An 18,111-nucleotide genomic window follows, 5' to 3' on the forward strand; every position below is an offset into this window, starting at 1 on the left:
GTTATATGGAAAAGACAACCAAGCAGTTCTGCCCCATATCAGGAAAAGTTTCCAATCAACACCAATTATGTGGTGACAAGTAACTAGGAATGGTGACATCTTTGGGTCAAGACTGACAAGGAAGAATGGGGTCTGCTGCTACAGTTCATCTCCAACAAGAATATGGCACAATGGCCAGCACAAGCCACACTAACACTGAACCTTTAGCGCTGGTCACAAATTCGGATCTCTTCTCTGAAGCTAGCAAATCAAGTGAAATAACTGGGTTTAAAAAAAAGTTTTAAAATGAAGCCCAAATAAATTTAAGAACCATGCTCTTGACACATTTTCCTTTCAAAATTTACATAAAACACTTTTTCACTCTAATGGCCCAGATATTTTTCCTCACATAGCCCACCATGTAGCTGCAGATAGACTATTCTGCCTCAAGATGTAAACATAGGGGGAAAAAAATTAACGGCATCTGCATAATATTCTCTCTACACACTGCTGTTGGATGGAAATAGAAAATTAAAAAAAAAAAAAAGAAAGAAGGAAAGAAAGGTTCCATGATAGATTCTCACAACCTCTTGTTCCACAGTTCATGAATCCGACTCTGTTGCTAAGGTGACAGTGTATGTAAGTAGATTTTTGTTTTCAGTGAAGAAGACCTGGGAAAAAGATGGATTTATCTCTTTTTCTTCAAGAGTTATCAGATGGTACGTGCTCCTCAAAGCCCTCACTTTCTCAAACTAGTGCACGTTCTAGGATCACACGGCCTTCCTTATAACGCTGGCTGTCTTCAGTGGCAAACTCATAGATCCATCCCAGTTTGCTATTGCAGTTTTTGCAGCTCACATCTCGAACCGTGTGGCGGCCAGTGAGCATGACCCGGTCTTGAACTTCACTGTACTGCAGGTTAACTACCTTGTTAAAAAGAAATGCTCTGCCAGTGGCGCCTGTGAATCGAGTGGAGATGAGTTCTGAGCGGTTGGTCAGGATCGTATCGCAGTTTGCACAGGAAAACAGACGGGTACCACCAAAATGATCAAGGAAAATCCTGCCCATTTTTATAGCTGAAGTTCTAAAAACCCCGAGCGGCTGTAAGATCCACGGCCACCAGCGGCTCTTTGGTCCTCAGCTGAAATGAAGCCCCCTCAGCCAGCGGAGTCTCCAGGTTTTTCTGGAATTTAATTTTATTGTGATTGCGCCCCTCCTACCATCTCATTGTGGCTTCTCCTTTGTCTTTGGATGTGGGGTATCATTTTTGGTGAGTTCCAGTGTCTTCTTGTCAATGATTGTTCAGCAGTTAGTTGTGATTCTGGTGTTCTTGCAAGAGGGAGTGAGAGCATGTCCTTCTAGTCTGCCATCTTGAACCCATCTCCATTTGGTTCTATTTTGTAGTTTCTGTACATTTGCTGAGAGTTTACAATTCATTATGAGAAGATTTTCCTTTACCTCATTGAGCATAATTATAATATCTGCTTTAAATGTCCTTGTCTGCTAATTCCAACATCTGGGTTATTTTGTGTTTGCTCTCTGTTGATGTTTTGTCTTATGCAAATGGGTCATATTTTACTTGTTGTTCATGTCAAATAATTTTGGATTGTGTGCTGGACATTGGGAATGATATGTTTTAGGATTATCAGTTCTCTATATTTCTCCAAATTGTTGATATTTAATGATATTTGGATTTAGCTATTTATTAACTGCTTATTGATTTTGTTTGAACAAGCAATTAACTTGGCTGGATTTAAACTACAAATGTTGTTTCTTTGTAGCAGCTTTCATCTCATTTTAACTATTTTATCCTTAGCTGGACTGCTTACAGTGTGCCCCATTCATGTGTGTTTCAGAGTCAGCCAGAGATTCTGGCAGAACTAATACATAGAGTCTGTGGCTTAGCCTACTGGCTCTCTCTTTATGAGATTCCCCCCTTACTTTCTGGCAGCTGATGTTGTCCAAACTCTCCTCCAGTCATTCAAACCTCTGAGTTTCATTCAAACTTCTGAGTTTTCTAACATGTTTCCTGCCACCCTGTGCAGCGCAGACCATGGTCTGTCCTACGGATAAAGATATAGAAACAGGAGTCTCATCCTGAGCCAATTCCTTCTTTCAAGGTTGACTCTCCTCCAGAATCTGCCTGCTTTTGCTCACTGTCCAGAGCTTTCAGTAATTGTTTTTGTTTTTGTTTTTTGGTCTGTGTGTTGTTGTTTGTTTTATTTTTGGTTTTGATTCAGAGTTTATATCTGTTATATGTGGGAGAGTCAGTCCCCTAAAAACTTACATGACTATAGAAGCAGAACTTGATTGTCAGTTTTTGAAATTTTAAAATCATATAGAACTGTTAAGTCTCTAGGAGAAAAAGTCCAATAATAGTGTCTAAAATGTCAAAGAAAGTAGGTATTTCAAAAAGTTTTATTTCCTATTGAACTCAATCTCAGTTTATTTTCAGAGCCTTCAGGAGAATCAAAGTCATGATACAATTCCCTTGCAACATTTTATTGTTTTAACTAATGGTATATTTTGGACTTGGAAGGATGTAATTCTCTATAGTTTAGCCAGTGGAGGCATTTCAGACTTACAGGCCTTAGAGATGGAACAGATTCAAGTATCCAGATAAACCCTCTAATTTTTCAGATTAGAAATTGAAGACCAAATGATTACATGATTTAAACATTAACACAAATGGGCATTAGACAAAGTTTCCTGATGTTGCATATCCAATAAGAGCTATTTGTATCATACCCTAGGGATTATATTTCTGTGGTATGTCACTACATATTCTTAACTCTATCTACTCTATCCCTCTGTTGGATGTCTTTATGGCTGTGTTATTTCCTGAGCTGCTAAGAATCAGAGAGGATTCCTGAGTAGTTGTTATACATAGGATAATACTGGATAAATTAAGAATTAAGTTAGGTGATGTTAGAAAAAGAAAAACACATCCTAAAGTTCTTAGTACAAAATAAGTGTCAGTAAGTACTCATTCTTCATCTTTCTACTTCTCTTCTTTCTTATTAATTGCTCATGCCCTCATGATACATTTGAATTCAGGGAGAGCAAGGGAAAGTAGCACTCTTATTATTTCTTGGAATTTTTATTTTATTCCTGTTCTAAAATAATACAACTCTCCCATATGCCCATCCTTTCTTCTCTCCTTGTCTTGTTTATCCTTACTATTTCATTGCCTTCACCGTACTACAGATTCAAAGAGACAGATAAGTAAGGAGGATGAGGTCAGCAGGGTCTCAGGCTGTGGTTAGTGAGAAGAGAGTACTTGTTCTCACTCCTTTCTAAGCAAAAGCAATTGAGAGAGAGAGAGAGAGAGAGAGAGAGAAAGAAAGGGAGTTTATTGAAAATACTGTGTTTAATGCAGATGCTATATTGAATCGTTCTGCAATTTTCTTTCTTTGCTTAGCAATGTTTTTGAGATCTAGCATGTTGCTAAGTGTAGATGCAGTTCATCCTTTGTAATTGTTATGTAGATTGCCATGATGTGACTCTGCCACATTTTATTTACCCATTTCTCATGTGACAGACAGGAAGACTTTTCTGTTTTTGCTCTTATAGGATACTACGCAGAAGCGTTGTGTGTGTGCGTGTGTGTGTGTGTGTGAAAATTTACTGAGGGTTGATGCCTACAAGTTGAATTGCAGAATCGTAGGTTATTTATATTTTTGTTTTTAATAGATACTTCCTTCCTGTACTATTTACTAAATATTTTTCTTGAGCCGTCTTAGGTCTAATATAGTTATCTACTTCAATTTCATCCTGAGTAGCGATTACCATGAAACCATGGGTTTGATGTGCTAAGTATGTATTTTCTAATACATATTAAAAGGGATAGCTATCAAAACAAAATAAATTTGCCTGTGTTCAACCAAAAATAAATAAATAAATAAAATTTAAAAAGAAAGAGAGAGACAGAGCACACTAGTTTCTTGGCATTGTTAAAAATAGATTTAAAGTCAAAGGCTTCTAGCTTTTAACCTATATGTAGCTTTGTCTCTGTTTAGTCATCTCTTAATGAACGTTATAATGCTGATCCAGAGATAGGGAAACTTTACCTGTAAAGTGACTGTAAATATTGTAGACTTTGTGGGCAACATTCTGCTTCATGGCCCCTTTTATTTTTTGTATATCTCCTTAAAAATATAAAAACCATTCTTAGCTTGAAAGCTGTACAAGTGGCGGATGGTAGTTTGCTGGTTTATGTGTATTAGACATTCCTATTGTACAATGTTGAAGAACTGGATGAGATAATGCATGTGAAAATATGTTGTGAATCATGCTGTAGATAAGTGATATTATTATTAATGATAATAATTACCCCTTGTCATTTTGAGGGCAACACAAAGGTCTGAGGGAACTGGACATAGGTAAGGTTAAGTTTTGATGAAAGGAATGATAAAGGAATGTTTTGAGTCTTGCCAGATGAATTTGGCGGGCAACATTATTTTCCAGGTACTACCAGCATAAGATCCTACCACTTAAACCATGAGCAAGGCAAGGTACACCAACACACACATTGTTCACTTCACAATATTTTTCCAAATCTAACCTTAGCAAAAATAATCTGGCTGCTTTGGAATTAGAGAAAAATGGCATAAAATCAACAGTCATAATCCTCCGTAGCCTGGAAGGTGATATCCTTTGACTTCTTCATAATCTGATTTTAACATAACTGTTCACTAAACAATTGAAGTAAACTTGAATTTCCAAGTTCCTAGTTTTAACTTTTATTAGTCTTTCAAATGAATATTATATATTAAAAAGTGAATGATTATATACTCTGAGTCTTCACTGCTGCATTTTAGTGAACATAAAAAGTAGGAATTATATCTAGACTTTAAAATACTTTATTAATCATAATATTTTCTAGTGGGATAAAAAGAAGGTCTTTTCCCGGACTTAAGTCTTGTTTGATTCAAGTTTGTTGACAGTTATTTATCACTAGTAACATTTAAAATTACCCTAATTTTATTACTTCATAGTCCCTATGAATTTAAAAGGATTCTTAAAATAATAGCATAAATAGTCTCTAGAGCCCAGGGTCTGAGAGGTTTTGCAGATTCGTGACTCACTGAGACAATTAGAGGTCAACAGATCGCGTCTCCATCTGCCTGCAGAATTTCATCCACTGACGCCATTTTGAGAAGTGCTGGCTTGACGCCATTTTGCGAGGTGTTGGCTCGATGCTGGATAGTCTCTTAGGTGTGGGAACACCTGTCCCATAAAGCATTGTTGAGTTGTAATTTCACAATATCTCTTAGTCATGCCTAAATCTGGAAGCAAGTAATTAAGTAACAAATGTCATGCATCACAGAGCAAGCTGGATAATCATGTTAAACATATTGATGAATTCTCTAACTTGACTATTTGATGTAAAAAAGGGAGCATTGAGTCAGCTGGTGAGGCATAGGCATAGTAAGACTGTTACATGAAGTTAAAAGAAAGGGGAAAAAAAGCACTAGAACTCTCCGCCACAGACAGAATCATATCAATAGAATCTGATAATAGAATAACAGCATACAAATCAGAAGCACAATCTTAAAAATGTATTTATGAGTCACAACCTGCTCACATTTCTCATAAGAATTACTGATTTCAATGACTAACGTTAGAACTTTTAAAATGACATTGAAAATAAAAGAAACTTTTTTTTTTTAATGTAAAATGAAAAAATAACTAAACTGGGTTACCACACATTCCTGTCTTTGAAAGGCATTAAAATTAACTTATGTGAAATCAGGTTTACCTAAGAGGAAAAAAAATCCTTTGGAGCCATATTCAGTTCCTTTTGGTCATACTTTTCACCACGTTACATCTATTACCATATCCCACAGATTCTGCCTCTAATGGTGACTACCATTTAATGAATGTTTGTTGTGCCAGGTATAGTTCTATCCACTGGGGCAGAATAGGAGACAAACAGAAAATATCCCTGTTCTCACGGAGCTTAAATTCTAAGGAGGGAGAGACAATTAACAAATAAAGAAATAAGTACTACCTCACTTGGTGATCACAGTAAGGAAAAATAAATAAAGGATTGGAGATGACTGGGGATGAGGTATATGAAGGTGACTGTATTTTACCACAGTCCGTTATTGAAGGCCTCTATTGGAAGAGGAACATTTTGAGCAGAGACCAGAAGGAAGTGAGAGGGGGGGTCATGCCTATGCCAGGGAGCAAGGGCACTCCTGGCAGAGGGAATATGGATCAAGGCTCTGGGCTAAGAGTATGACTGGGACATTTGAGGAAAAGCAAAGGGCCAGTGAGAGTCTGTGTGATGAATGAGGGGGAGATGAGGGTCATGGGTAGGAAAAGGTGAAACCATATGAAAGGCCTTAAGGAAGACTTCGGATTTTACTCTGGGATGCAGGAAGCCTTTGGTGCCCCTTCCCACTTCAGACCCCGTCGAGACCCAACATGGCAACATAACCATAAGCTACTACCTCATGTCTTGTCCCCTGGGTCTCCTTCCTCTATTGCATATTTATTTTGCTAGAGTATCTTTTTTTTTTTAACCCAGAACTTAAACTATTAAATATATCCCACTGTCTAAAGCAAAACAAAATGCTTGGTCCAATCATTGTCAGGGAAATCAAATCTATACAATCAGAATCCCTGAAGAAAACAGACTGTACAAACAAACTGGGTAACATAGAAGAGCTTAGTCCTGGGACCAATTACAAAGGTGTGGCTACGGTTTAGGACTTGCATAAGAGATAGCACAGTACCTCGGTATTAGCGACTGCGGGGAGCCTTATCTCCTGTTATAAGTTGAATTGTGTCCCTCAAACAGATACGTGAAGTACTGACCCCCTGTACTTCAGAATGTCATCTTCTTATAACAGAGGCAAAGATTTGAGTGATGCTTCTACGAGCCAAGGAATGCCAAAGATTGCTAGCAAACGCAGAAAGCTAGAAGAGGCGAAGGAGGATTCTCCCATACAGATTTCAGAGGGAGCATGGCCCTGCTGACAGCTTTATTTCAGACTTCTAGTCTCCAGAACTATGAGACAATAAATTATTGTTATTTTAAGCCTTCTTGTTTGCAGTATTTTGTTAGAGCAGCCCTGGGAAACTAACACACCTCCTCTTGATCTGAAGGCAGAAATTCTCAGAACCCAGAGATGATGGCACCTATGGCCTTTGATAGAGGGGCACAGACAGCATGCAGCATGCAGGGAACTGGCAGATCGAGAGCTAGAAAAATAAACACACCAACTCTCTGATCACCTGCCAGTGCCTTCCCTTGGCTGACCTGCTTTGGAAGGCAGAGGGTGATTGAGGCCATTGATGTGTGCCCCTATGCATCAGCCTCCAGAGGCAGAGAGGGTAGATGAAAGCAGAGAGTGGATCTAAAAGGACAAATAGAACTATCCAGTACAAAGTCCCTAAATAATTTTGTGTCAGCTTATCTTTCTTGCCTCCCCTCCTGTCCTTTCTCCATGCATCACATATGATCAGACACCCAGGACCACAAGCTGCCACCCAAGGCACCATATGTGATCTGCCATCATGTTTGCTTATCTAGCCCTCCTACTGAAATGTTTACTATCCTCACTAACTTCTCCATCTGTAAGAATCTAATTTATCTTCCAGGCTCTTCATAAAACTTTCTATGATCCACCAAGGCAGAAATCCCACTGCATTGCAACTCCCATAATCCTGAATTTACGGTTCTATACCATCCACTAAAATCTGCCTGATATTATAGTTAGGCATCAGTCTTCTCCATTTAATTGCAAGATTCTTCAAGGCATGGATTGAGTTACATTCACCATTTATACACCTTATACATTTCACAACAATGTACACAAAATAGGGATTAATGCCTATTGGTTAAATTGAAAATGATAATTTTAGTATTGAAATGAACCTTAGAGTCATCCAGTTCAATCTGCCCGTTTTACAGAAGTAAAAACTGAGGCCCGGAAATAGACAATGGCAAAATACGACTATGATACAGATATTAAATTACCCAGTCTTGTGCTTCTTCTATTATATAATTATGGAATAAAGCATTATTCTCATAAGGCTTATAATAACAACTCCAAAGTCTTATAAATATAAGGAAAAATAACATGTAAATGAGTTAGGAATTTGTGAATAAAAAGCTTTTTAAGATACATGCTGAGAAATTTTTTTAAAGTATTTGAGAAAATATTTTGTGCTTTATTGATTCCACAGTGTTTGAGAAACAGCTTGTGGTATTTAACATCCTCCAAAGGCATCTGGGTTCTCCCATTCCAACTTGGTAGCAAGTGTGTTAAGGGATAAATAGATAAAATTATTTGCCATAATTTAAAAATAAATGTAACTGAATGGCTTAAACTGTCAGCTTAGAACATTTCAGAATCATTTAATATTTTCCTAGATTTTGTCAAGTGAAATGTCATAATGAATTTCAAGCACCTCATAAATTAAAAGGGTCACTTAATTATCTATATTTTCTGAGACAATCAACTTTCTTTTATTTATTTTTTTTTTTTGTAGTATGCAGGCCTCTCACTGCTGTGGCCTCTCCCGTTGCGGAGTACAGGCTCCGGACTCGCAGGCTCAGCAGCCATGGCTCATGGGCCCAGTCGCTCCGCGGCATGTGGGATCCTCCCGCACAGGGGCACGAACCCGTGTCCTCTGCATCGGCAGGCGGACTCTCAACCACTGCGCCACCAGGGAAGCCCAATCAACTTTCTTGTGTGCCAAGAACAAGGTCATGAATTTTCTCTTATTCTGTTTTTATATTAAACTTGTCTTATTCTTGCTTTAGTGGATACTGTACCTTCTCAATGACATCTTTCTGCTTGGGGAAATGGAAACTCATAAAAGTTAGTCGATTTGCATTTTTGCAGTGGTGTATTTCAGGAAGTTCCCATGACCACCCTCAGATTGAATAATTCTCTAGAAGGACTTTCAGAACTCAGCGAAAATGTCTACTCACAGTTATGGTTTATTACAATGAAAGGACACAGATTCAAATCAGTAACAGGCAAAGGTATGGGCAGGGTCCAGGAGAGGCTGGGCATGGAGCCACCAGTTGTCTCCTTCCAGTGGAGTTGTGTGGACAGTGCTTATTTCTCCCAGCAATGATGTGTGACAACATGCATGGAATTTTGCCAACCACAGAAGCTCATCAAACCTTGGTATCCAGGCTTTTTATGGGAAGTCAGTGATGTAGACATGGCAGACCATGCAAATGGCTCAGCTTAGTTTCCAGCCCCTCCAGAGGTCAAGCTGATACCACGTGACCCAAGGACACCCTCCGCCACCCCATACATGACATTGTTAGCAGAGACTCTGTGGCATGGCTTATGTGAGGTCTAAGGTCCTCACATAAACAGAGAGACTCATTCCTGTAGTCAGCGCCTATACTTACCTTCCAGGAGCTGGCAGAAAAGACCAAAACTTTTCTTAGGCAAGGTTAATCCTTTATGACATAGGTGTCTCATACATTTAAAATATAAATCTGTAAGAGGTTAGCGTCTTGATCCTGTTGTTTCTGCTCTATACCTGTGGCTTCCAACCTGAGGTTCCAAACTTTCTCAGATTGTGGCACCCTCATGTCTCAGTTATTTTTCATGGTGCCCTTTAATTTAGGCAAAAAGAAATTCCTAATAGTAATTAGGTTCAAACAACTCAATAGCAGTAGTTTACATGGTGTCCAACAGGTAATGCCATGATTCCCTGAAAAATTCTAAATATCCTAAGAGTTTTAATAAATTAGAAACTAGGAGTTTACTGCAGTGCCTCAGGGCCCTTTGGCACACAATTTGAGAACCATAGTTCTATATAACGATTAAATCACTACAGAAGATCATTTTTTCGTGGTTTCTTTCCTTTAAAAATGTTTTGTTGAGAACTAAATATGTGTAGAATGCTAGGAACTGGGCTTCCACGTATAGCTAAGATATGCTCTGGCTCTGGACAGCTTAAAGTGTTGAATAGATGTTATGAAGTTAAAAATGAAGAAAAATTTGGGGAACAAATTGGTAAATTGAATTTTCCAAAGTTTGACACAGGATCTAACAGACTTGCAGGAAATGGTTGTTGGACTGAATTGTAACACAAATGGGAGGAATGGCTTACCTTAACTATCGCGAGTGTACATGCAAATAACATCTATTAACACCAAATCTATTTCCCTGTTCATTAGGATGAAACTGTTTCACTCTTTAAAAAAAAAATCTTGTTTTTCTCTTTTGTCCATTATAAAAGCAACATAATATTTTAGAAATTTTAGGAAATAAAAAAAATCATAACCACATCACCCTTATACAATAACTCCTATTACTTTTGTCCTTATTTTATCATATACATCCCAACACAGCTGTAATCATATATATTAGATTTTTCTTGTCTTTTTTCATTTAACATAGTTTTGTAAGCACTTCGCCATTGTTCTAAATAAATCTTCTCTAAATTACCTCTTCCTTCTTCCCTAATTTGGAAGAGATTTGCTTTTCCTTTTGCTAAGAAAATCTCTACTCTTTTCAGAATTAAAGTGTCATTTTGTAAAAGCGCATCTTCAGTTCTGTTACATTGATGCTTGATTACCCTTTAGTTTGGACAAAATGATTTCCTTTACTGTGAATTACTCAGCAAGGAGGTACTGGGTACTGAGAGTTGTACAAGAAGAGATTTATCTTGCTCTTGCTTACTGAACCAACGAGGCATTCCAGTCTCAGGGCCAGGGAGGAGCCAGGCTGTAAATTTTTCTGACTCCTGCTATAAACAAAGCCTGTCAGGAGGAGGCTGTGACTTGACAGCCCTTTCAGAAAGGGAAGCTGGGAAACAGAGAGAACAGAATACATCTCTCTCTTTATGTCACTCTGTACCTTGGGAAGAGGAGACCAGGGATTTCTAGATGCAGAGCCAGGGTTGACATCTTTCTGGTAAACCAAAGCCACCATAGTAGAAACTCTGCGTTGCCTTTAAACTCCAAGGTGACTTTTTCTGTGAGGAGGGAACGGGCTTTTCTCAGGTCAAGAAGAGTCGATCTTGCACTATTAGTGGATCTCTTCTTGTCTTAATTCAAGAGCTTCCACAGTGAGGGCTGAAAGATGGGGTTTCCTTGGCACCGTATTCATTTGGGAATGACTCTGGGGCACTCAAATAAGTGCACCTGTATTTAGGTGCACCTGTATTTAGGAAATGAGGAATTGGTATCATAGACTTAGAAGTATTACCTATGACTGAGGTTACCGCTGAGTATATTTAGAGCATTACTGTCACTAGAAGAAGTAATGAGGAAATTTTTTTAAAAGATGAGGAAGGAAAGCTGTTAGAACCATAACCTCAGGAATAGAGAACAATAACATGTGATGCTAAATTATATATATCCAAAGGCAATCGACAGTTAATATTTGATTTTTTCCCTTTTTATCTAAAAGAATGTGCTCATTAATTTAAAAGTAACATGTTATTTACAGCATTTTTAATTTTTAAAAATCTCCTTAGAAGGATTAGGGATGTAGACTCTCTCATACCCTCACTGTTAATGGGGTTATAAATTGGTGCTAAGTTTCTCTGATATGTGTGCCAAAACCTCAAAATTACATCTACTCTTTTGAGCAGCTATTTAATTTTTAGGACTTTATGCTATGGTATATTAGGAATGTACACAAAGGTTATAATACATATTCATATATATTAAATGTTATATCGTATGTTTTCTTAAAATCATAAATAATCTACTTTTTAAAAATAAAATGGAATTAGTTAAATAAATTGTGATGCATCTATATAGTAAAGTTCTATATTGTCACAAATCATGATGATATACAGATGTCTTAATAGTGTGAAAAATGGTCAGGATATATTACTAATTTTAAAAATGTAGGAAAAGGAGCAAATATCATTTGATATTTTTTTATACACACAGATGTAAACACTAGAATGAAGTTTATCACTATCTTAAAGTAGTTTAAGTGGTTATTTTGGGTAGTGGATAATAAAGTTCTTCCCTTCCTTTCTTCCTTCCCTCCTTCCCTCTCTCCTTCTCTCCTTCCTTTTTTTCTTTCCCCTTCCTCCCTTCCATTTGTCTTCATTTTCCTTCCTCATCTTCCTTTTTATTCTTGGTTTCCTCTGTTTTCCAAGCATTTGGGCTTTAATTTTATAATTTGAAGGAATATACTGTTTCATTTTATTTTTAACTTTATCTCATTTAGATTTTCCTTAGGAAATTTGGGTGGAAAAATAAAGCGAAACAATTGTGTTGTACTAATGCCCCTTTTCCTTAATGATTCCGGGTTCTCTCCCTCCATGGGTGAAGAGGAGAGAAAATAGGAGAGTGAGGACCAACATTGCACTGTGTCTTTCAGAAGCAGACCTAGAAATTCACTCCACTGTTTTCATTCCTCTTCAGGAAATGAATTAAAAAAAAAAAAAAATATATATATATATATATATATATATATATATATATATATACACACACACATATATATTTGATAGTTGAAAATCAGGTATTTGCTGTATAATTATTTCATGGTATTTAAACATTATGTATTTTTTCTCCACAAGTTATGAAGAAATCTGCTTTACCTTTAGTATGTAAAGTTGAAATTATTCACAGCTTTTCTGAGGTTTCATAACACTTTTTAATAAATTAATAAATCTAGGCTCTTTAATTATCAAATTAAAGTCTGAATAAAAATTTTCCAGGGAAGCAAAAACAAGTCATGCTTAAACGCCAGGATAAGAAAGTTGGTAATAGAAAAAATAACGTTCAGTAATGACCAAAAGTAATTGACTATGTCAATTCTCAAACTTGACATTGTCTCCCAGTATTCAAGTCTTGGTTTTAGGGAATGTGCACAGCCCATTGCAAATTACAAAACATTGAAAGTTGAAACTGGTAGTGACGGAATATTGGTGATAACGTTTATACTGTACTAACAACTGTATACGGCCTGACATGGAGCAGATGGTCTGAGTTTTGAGAATGTTAAGCTTGTGTTAGATAAGTGAAATTTTTGCTACAGTAACTATATTTTCAACCAATTTTTAAAAATGAATCCTATCAGTACAACTATCATAGGTGCTTCATGTGTTTAATTTTAGGGGAAATTGATAGTAGGATCACCATATTAACTTTGCATTTTAATTCCATGTTACTGGTGTCCCATGGATCCCAGATTGAACACCAGGAGTGCTGGGCCCAGGATTGAGGCAAGTCTGAGTCTGTCTGGAGGCTGGAGATATGGCATGCCATGGTTCTATTTTCACAAACACCAGACGAATCCCATGGGGAGGAAGTCATGGTAAGGAGAAGGGCTACAGAGCTACAGGGCAGCCTTCAAAAATCCCACCAGTGACTTGATCCAGTGTCGAGGAAAGCCACTTTCAGTGAACCAAATCTGAGGCATAAGGAACAAAATGGTGGGCACTGCAAGAACAAGTTCTTGGAACACCTACGACAAATATGTGTGGAGGAGGGGGTCCCCAAGCTATGGGAAGACGTTGAGGGGTTTGATTCCTAGAGACACTGTGGAGATATACTTTTTTGTATCCATTATTGTTACTCTGGTCTTACTCTCACTGTTGTCACCCAGAAAACATGGATTACTTTTATATCCCTTTAGAAAGAATAGAAAAATAGTTATCAGATGGCATACCAACAAAGACACAGGGCTTCCCTGGTGGCGCAGTGGTTGAGAGTCCGCCTGCCGATGCAGGGCACACGGGTTCGTGCCGCGGTCCGGGAAGATCCCACATGCCGCAGAGCGGCTGGGCCCGTGAGCCATGGCCGCTGGGCCTGCGCGTCCGGAGCCTGTGCTCCACAACAGGAGAGGCCACAACAGTGAGAGGCCCGCATACCGCAAAAACAAACAAACAAACAAAAAGACACAAACATGTAGGCTTCTTGTCCCTGCCTTTAAAACAATAAACACTAGGATCATTTGGAAAAAAAATAGCAGTTACTATGAAATCAATTAGCCAAATGAAAAAAAAATCCCTAAATAGCATTTAATCTTCCAAATAAGAATTCTTCATTCTTGGGTCAGACTGATCAATGAGGTGGGCATTTAGGCTGATTGATTAGATTCATCCATTTGTGGTGCCGCTGAACATCAGACATACATCATGGACATGTTCTTTGGTGTTACCCTCCTTTCTTCGTACTGCATAGCTAGTCACCTTTCTAGCATTTGTTATCTGATTTGGAAAATATTTTAGAACAACCCAATATCAACTTCAAGATAAAAATTTCTACACACTTCACAGCTCCTTCCTATTACATGAATGTGTAAATTGAATTCCCTCTCAAGATGAAAAAAACAAAGGTTGGCTTCCCAAAAATGTTTTCATTGGCTTTAGGGAACTAACATGCACCAGTCTGGGTGACTAATACTTCCTGGAAAATAAAGATAAATCAACACATAATTAAGTTCTGGCTCAACTATAATTGTTGTCTTGGAAACGGTTTTGGGGATAAATACGGTTGTGCTAATGAAACTTTTCATGATTTCCACCAACGATCCGGTTTATTAATTAGGCCAGACCATCTTACTACCTTAATGCTACCCATTTTGGAATATTCAAAGGGTTAAAAAAAAAAAAAGTTCCTAAGAGGACATTGAAAAGGAGGAAAGGGGGATAAATCTTAAATTCGTTATTTACCAGCTCTCATAAGGCTTCTAGTTAAAGGAGTAGGTTAAACGTGCTTTTTGGCACTTTTGTGGGTTTCAAACATCCTTCCTACCTCATTAAGCAGAGAGCAGAGAGTTGTATACACAGCATTTTGAACTAATAATTCCTAGCGTTAATTCTCTGAACTCCCTCTTTGGAGGATTTAAAATCGGACGAACGCAAGAGAAACAAGCGAAACCAAAATCCTAACAAGCCAGGGTTTTCTAGTTCTAGCTTTCCGTAAAGAGGAGTTTTGTAGGAAGTTCTGCTCAAAGCATAGCCCGAAGGGCAGCCTGCCGGCTCTGGAGGGTTTAGTGGAGGCCGAGCGTGAACCCTGGGGGCGAGAGCGCATCCTGGTCTGAGATCACACCCACTCGGGGTGTGCGTGAGTGAGTGCGCGGTGCCCGCGCGCGTGTGTACGTGTGGGGAGGTGTGTGCCAAAGGGGTGGGGTGAGGGGCCGTGAGGAGGGCGCTAGGTGAAGCGCGAGGAGCGGGAGCGGGAGGTCGCGCGCTCCGGCCTCTCCCCCAGGGGCCGCGGCGGCTGGCTCGCGCTCCGGCTGCCCCTCCTGGTGCGCGCCGCGGCGGCGCCACAGGCCCCTCGACCCTTTGACCACCGCCCTCCGGCCGTCCGGCCCCCAGCGGGGACCGGCGATGGCGCGGGACTGACGGCCTCCTCCCTCCGGACGCTTCTGTCCCTCCAGGGGCTCCCGGGGGCCGCGGCGCCGCCCCGACCTGCATGTGGGGCGGGCGCGCCGGCGGCCCGAGCGAGCGGCCCTCGGCGCCCCCGAGGCGGTGCCCGGCCGCGCGGGAGGACCAGGAGGAGGAGGAGGGGGAGCAGCGGGCCGGGCCGGGCTCCCCGCGCGCCGCCGCCCGGGAGCACGGGCTCCCCTGAGGGAGCTCGGGGCGTCCCAGCCCCGGAGGAGGGACCCGGAAGCAGAAGCGGAGCCGCGAGTGGAGCCGAGCCGCTGCCCCCGCTGCCCGCCGGCGCCGGGTGGGGGTCCCGGCGGCTGGATGGGCGGCGGCGGCTTCGGCCGCGGGCGGCGATGGGCGAGGAGCAGAGCACGGTGAGCGGCAGCGGCGGGCCCCTGGAGGCGCGGACCCCCCCTGGCGGCGCCACGAGCCACCCCGAGCCCCCGAGGCCGCCGAGGGACAGCACCGGGGCGCCCGGGCCGCGCGCCTCCTCCGCCGAGCCGAGCGGCGACAGCTGCGGAAGCGACTGGGGCTGCGCGGACACGAGCGTCCCGGAGCCCGCGAGGAGCCGGGGGGCCCCGAGCTTGAAGAAGAACCAGGCACCGGCGCAGCCCGCAGGACTGGCCTACACCGGGCCCCTCAACCCCCAGGCTTTGCAACAGCAGCTGGCAAAGGAGGAGCGGGAAGCGGGGGACCGAAACGAGAGAGGGGATGAACAGCAGGAGGCGCCCCCCGGCGAGCTGCCGGAGCCCCGGACCCGCGTCGGGGCCCCAGACGGACTGGTCCTGGACGTGCTGGGCCAGCGGCGCCCGCCCCCCGCCAAGAGACAAGTCTTCTGCTCCGTGTTCTGCGTGGAGAACGACCTGCCCGAGGTCCCCTCGGCGGAGCGGCTCTCGCTGCCCTCGTCGCCACCCCGGGCTCCGCCGGTGACCAACCCTCCCAGCACCCCCTCCTCCTTCCCCAGCCCCCGGCTGTCGCTCCCAGCGGACCCCCTGTCCCCCGACGGCGGCAGCATCGAGCTGGAGTTCTACCTGGCGCCCGAGCCGTTCTCCGTGCCCAGCCTGCTGGGAGCTCCACCCTACTCTGGCCTGGGTGGGGTCGGGGATCCCTATGCGCCCCTCATGGTGCTGATGTGCCGGGTGTGCCTGGAAGACAAGCCCATCAAGCCCTTGCCCTGCTGCAAGAAGGCCGTGTGCGAGGAGTGCCTCAAAGTCTACCTGAGCTCCCAGGTAACCTCAGCCCCTCTGTCCCTCCCCTGTCCCCCATTCAGCATTCCAAATCACTGGCCAGGAAGTCCAGCTCGCCAGCTCCCTGCTCACAGGAAGAGGTGATGAACACCCTTATGGAGGACCTCTGTCAGTTTCTTACATCTCCATTGTTGGTTTAAGTGTGTTTGTCTTTGCTGGTTAACTTGACTGGAATTTAACTCTGCTTGAGCTTCCAGCTTTGATTGGCAACCATAGAAGGAACAGGGTACAAGTGAATTGCCTTCTGCTATTTCTTTTATTAGATTGCAAGCAAGGAGCTTGCTCAAAGAGGAGGGCAATGAGAGTGCCTCAGAGGCCTGGTATCCCAGAAACTAACAAATAGTAGGCATAAAATAAATAGGTATTGAGTTGGTGGAGAGAACAGTTGCAATGAATGATACCGAATTTGAAATTTTGCTCCATTTAGATAATCCAGAAAAAGTGTTACTAATTTATTTATTCCTTGGCCCTGGTCCGCTTTTCAGTTTCTTTTTCCTCAGTTAAGTTGAAGTACTGTTTCTCACTGAAGTTTTATGCCAGCAGAGTGCTTTATTTCTCTGAGAGGGAACAAAACAGAAAGAGCAAAACAAAGCAAAGCAAGGCTAAGAGGCTTAACAAAACAAGTGCTGGTGAAACTTTCCTCCTCAGCTCCTTATTTGAAAACTTGTTTTTTTTCTTGGAAAGTTTAAGAGTGCAGTAGACCGGCTTTCCTTCCCTGGTGGTGAATGCGTCCTTCCAGCAGTTTTCAGTCTGTTATGTTTCTGCCAGTGTTTTGCACAATCCGGAATGCCCTTTGATCCCATGTCTGATTGTCCTACGCCTATTCATCTTTCAAAACTCTGGCTGTTCAGGTGCCAACTTTTCCGTGAAGCCTTACCTCACCCTCCAGGCCACTGCTTGTATACTTTCAAAATACTTCTGCATGTCTTGCATGCACTGAAGTTGTTCCATATGTGTCTGTTTGTCTGACTGGACTGTATGGACAGTGTTTTATAGCCACTGTGTCTGGTAGTTTCATGTTGGTATCCTTTCCCATGATAGTGTTTAATAACATTGGCTGAAGCGAACTGAAGAGGATTTCACACGGTGCCATTCCTCTGTGTATTGTGGCTAATCCATGCTTGTGTCTAGACTGAAAGTGTGTAACGTGCCCAACGGCAAACGCAAAGGGGAATTTAGACAGAATGGAATGTTACACAAACAGTGACTTGGCCAAGATGGCTGAGATTATCCGAACGCCTGTGAGAGACTATGATGTCTCTTTCATGCTTTATCGGCAGACAGATGCTTGAAAAAGGAGGAAAGCCTGCTGCCCATTGTGTCAGTTTCTATGACATCACTGTCAAACAGCCCAACAGATATCGGTGCCATCCATGTGCAAAGCCCTGTGGTGGGATTCAGACATTCCCAAGGTATGGACCCTGCTCCAAGGAAGTCCCCTTGTGTGTATACAAGATGTGTACACAAGAACAATACAAGGTAGCATATAATAAGATGTAAGCGGAGTAACAATATCATGTAGCACTTACTCTTAAGGGCTGGATACAGATGCAGT

General features: G+C 41.7%; 2 protein-coding genes across 2 annotated transcripts in view; one reads left to right on the plus strand and one right to left on the minus strand.

The window, feature by feature from the left end:
• Positions 1–726: 726 nt before the first annotated feature.
• LOC307061512 (protein yippee-like 5) lies at positions 727–1,047 on the minus strand (the record flags this gene model as incomplete). The annotated part of the gene is made up of 1 exon (XM_079716707.1): positions 727–1,047. One exon carries the CDS (start codon positions 1,045–1,047, stop codon positions 727–729), a length of 321 nt encoding a protein of 106 aa, XP_079572833.1.
• A 14,615-nt stretch (positions 1,048–15,662) lies between these two features.
• The window catches only part of RNF217 (ring finger protein 217), a gene marked incomplete at both ends in the record, with an annotated part of 120,984 nt that continues 118,535 nt past the window's right edge, over positions 15,663–18,111 (plus strand). The window contains one exon of the mRNA XM_079716565.1: positions 15,663–16,538. Coding sequence (XP_079572691.1) covers positions 15,663–16,538 — 876 coding nt within the window. The remainder of the gene's footprint in view (positions 16,539–18,111) is intronic.

This window comes from Hyperoodon ampullatus, assembly GCF_949752795.1.
Source record: "Hyperoodon ampullatus genome assembly, chromosome: 12".
In the NCBI taxonomy this organism is placed as follows: Eukaryota; Metazoa; Chordata; class Mammalia; order Artiodactyla; family Ziphiidae; genus Hyperoodon; species Hyperoodon ampullatus.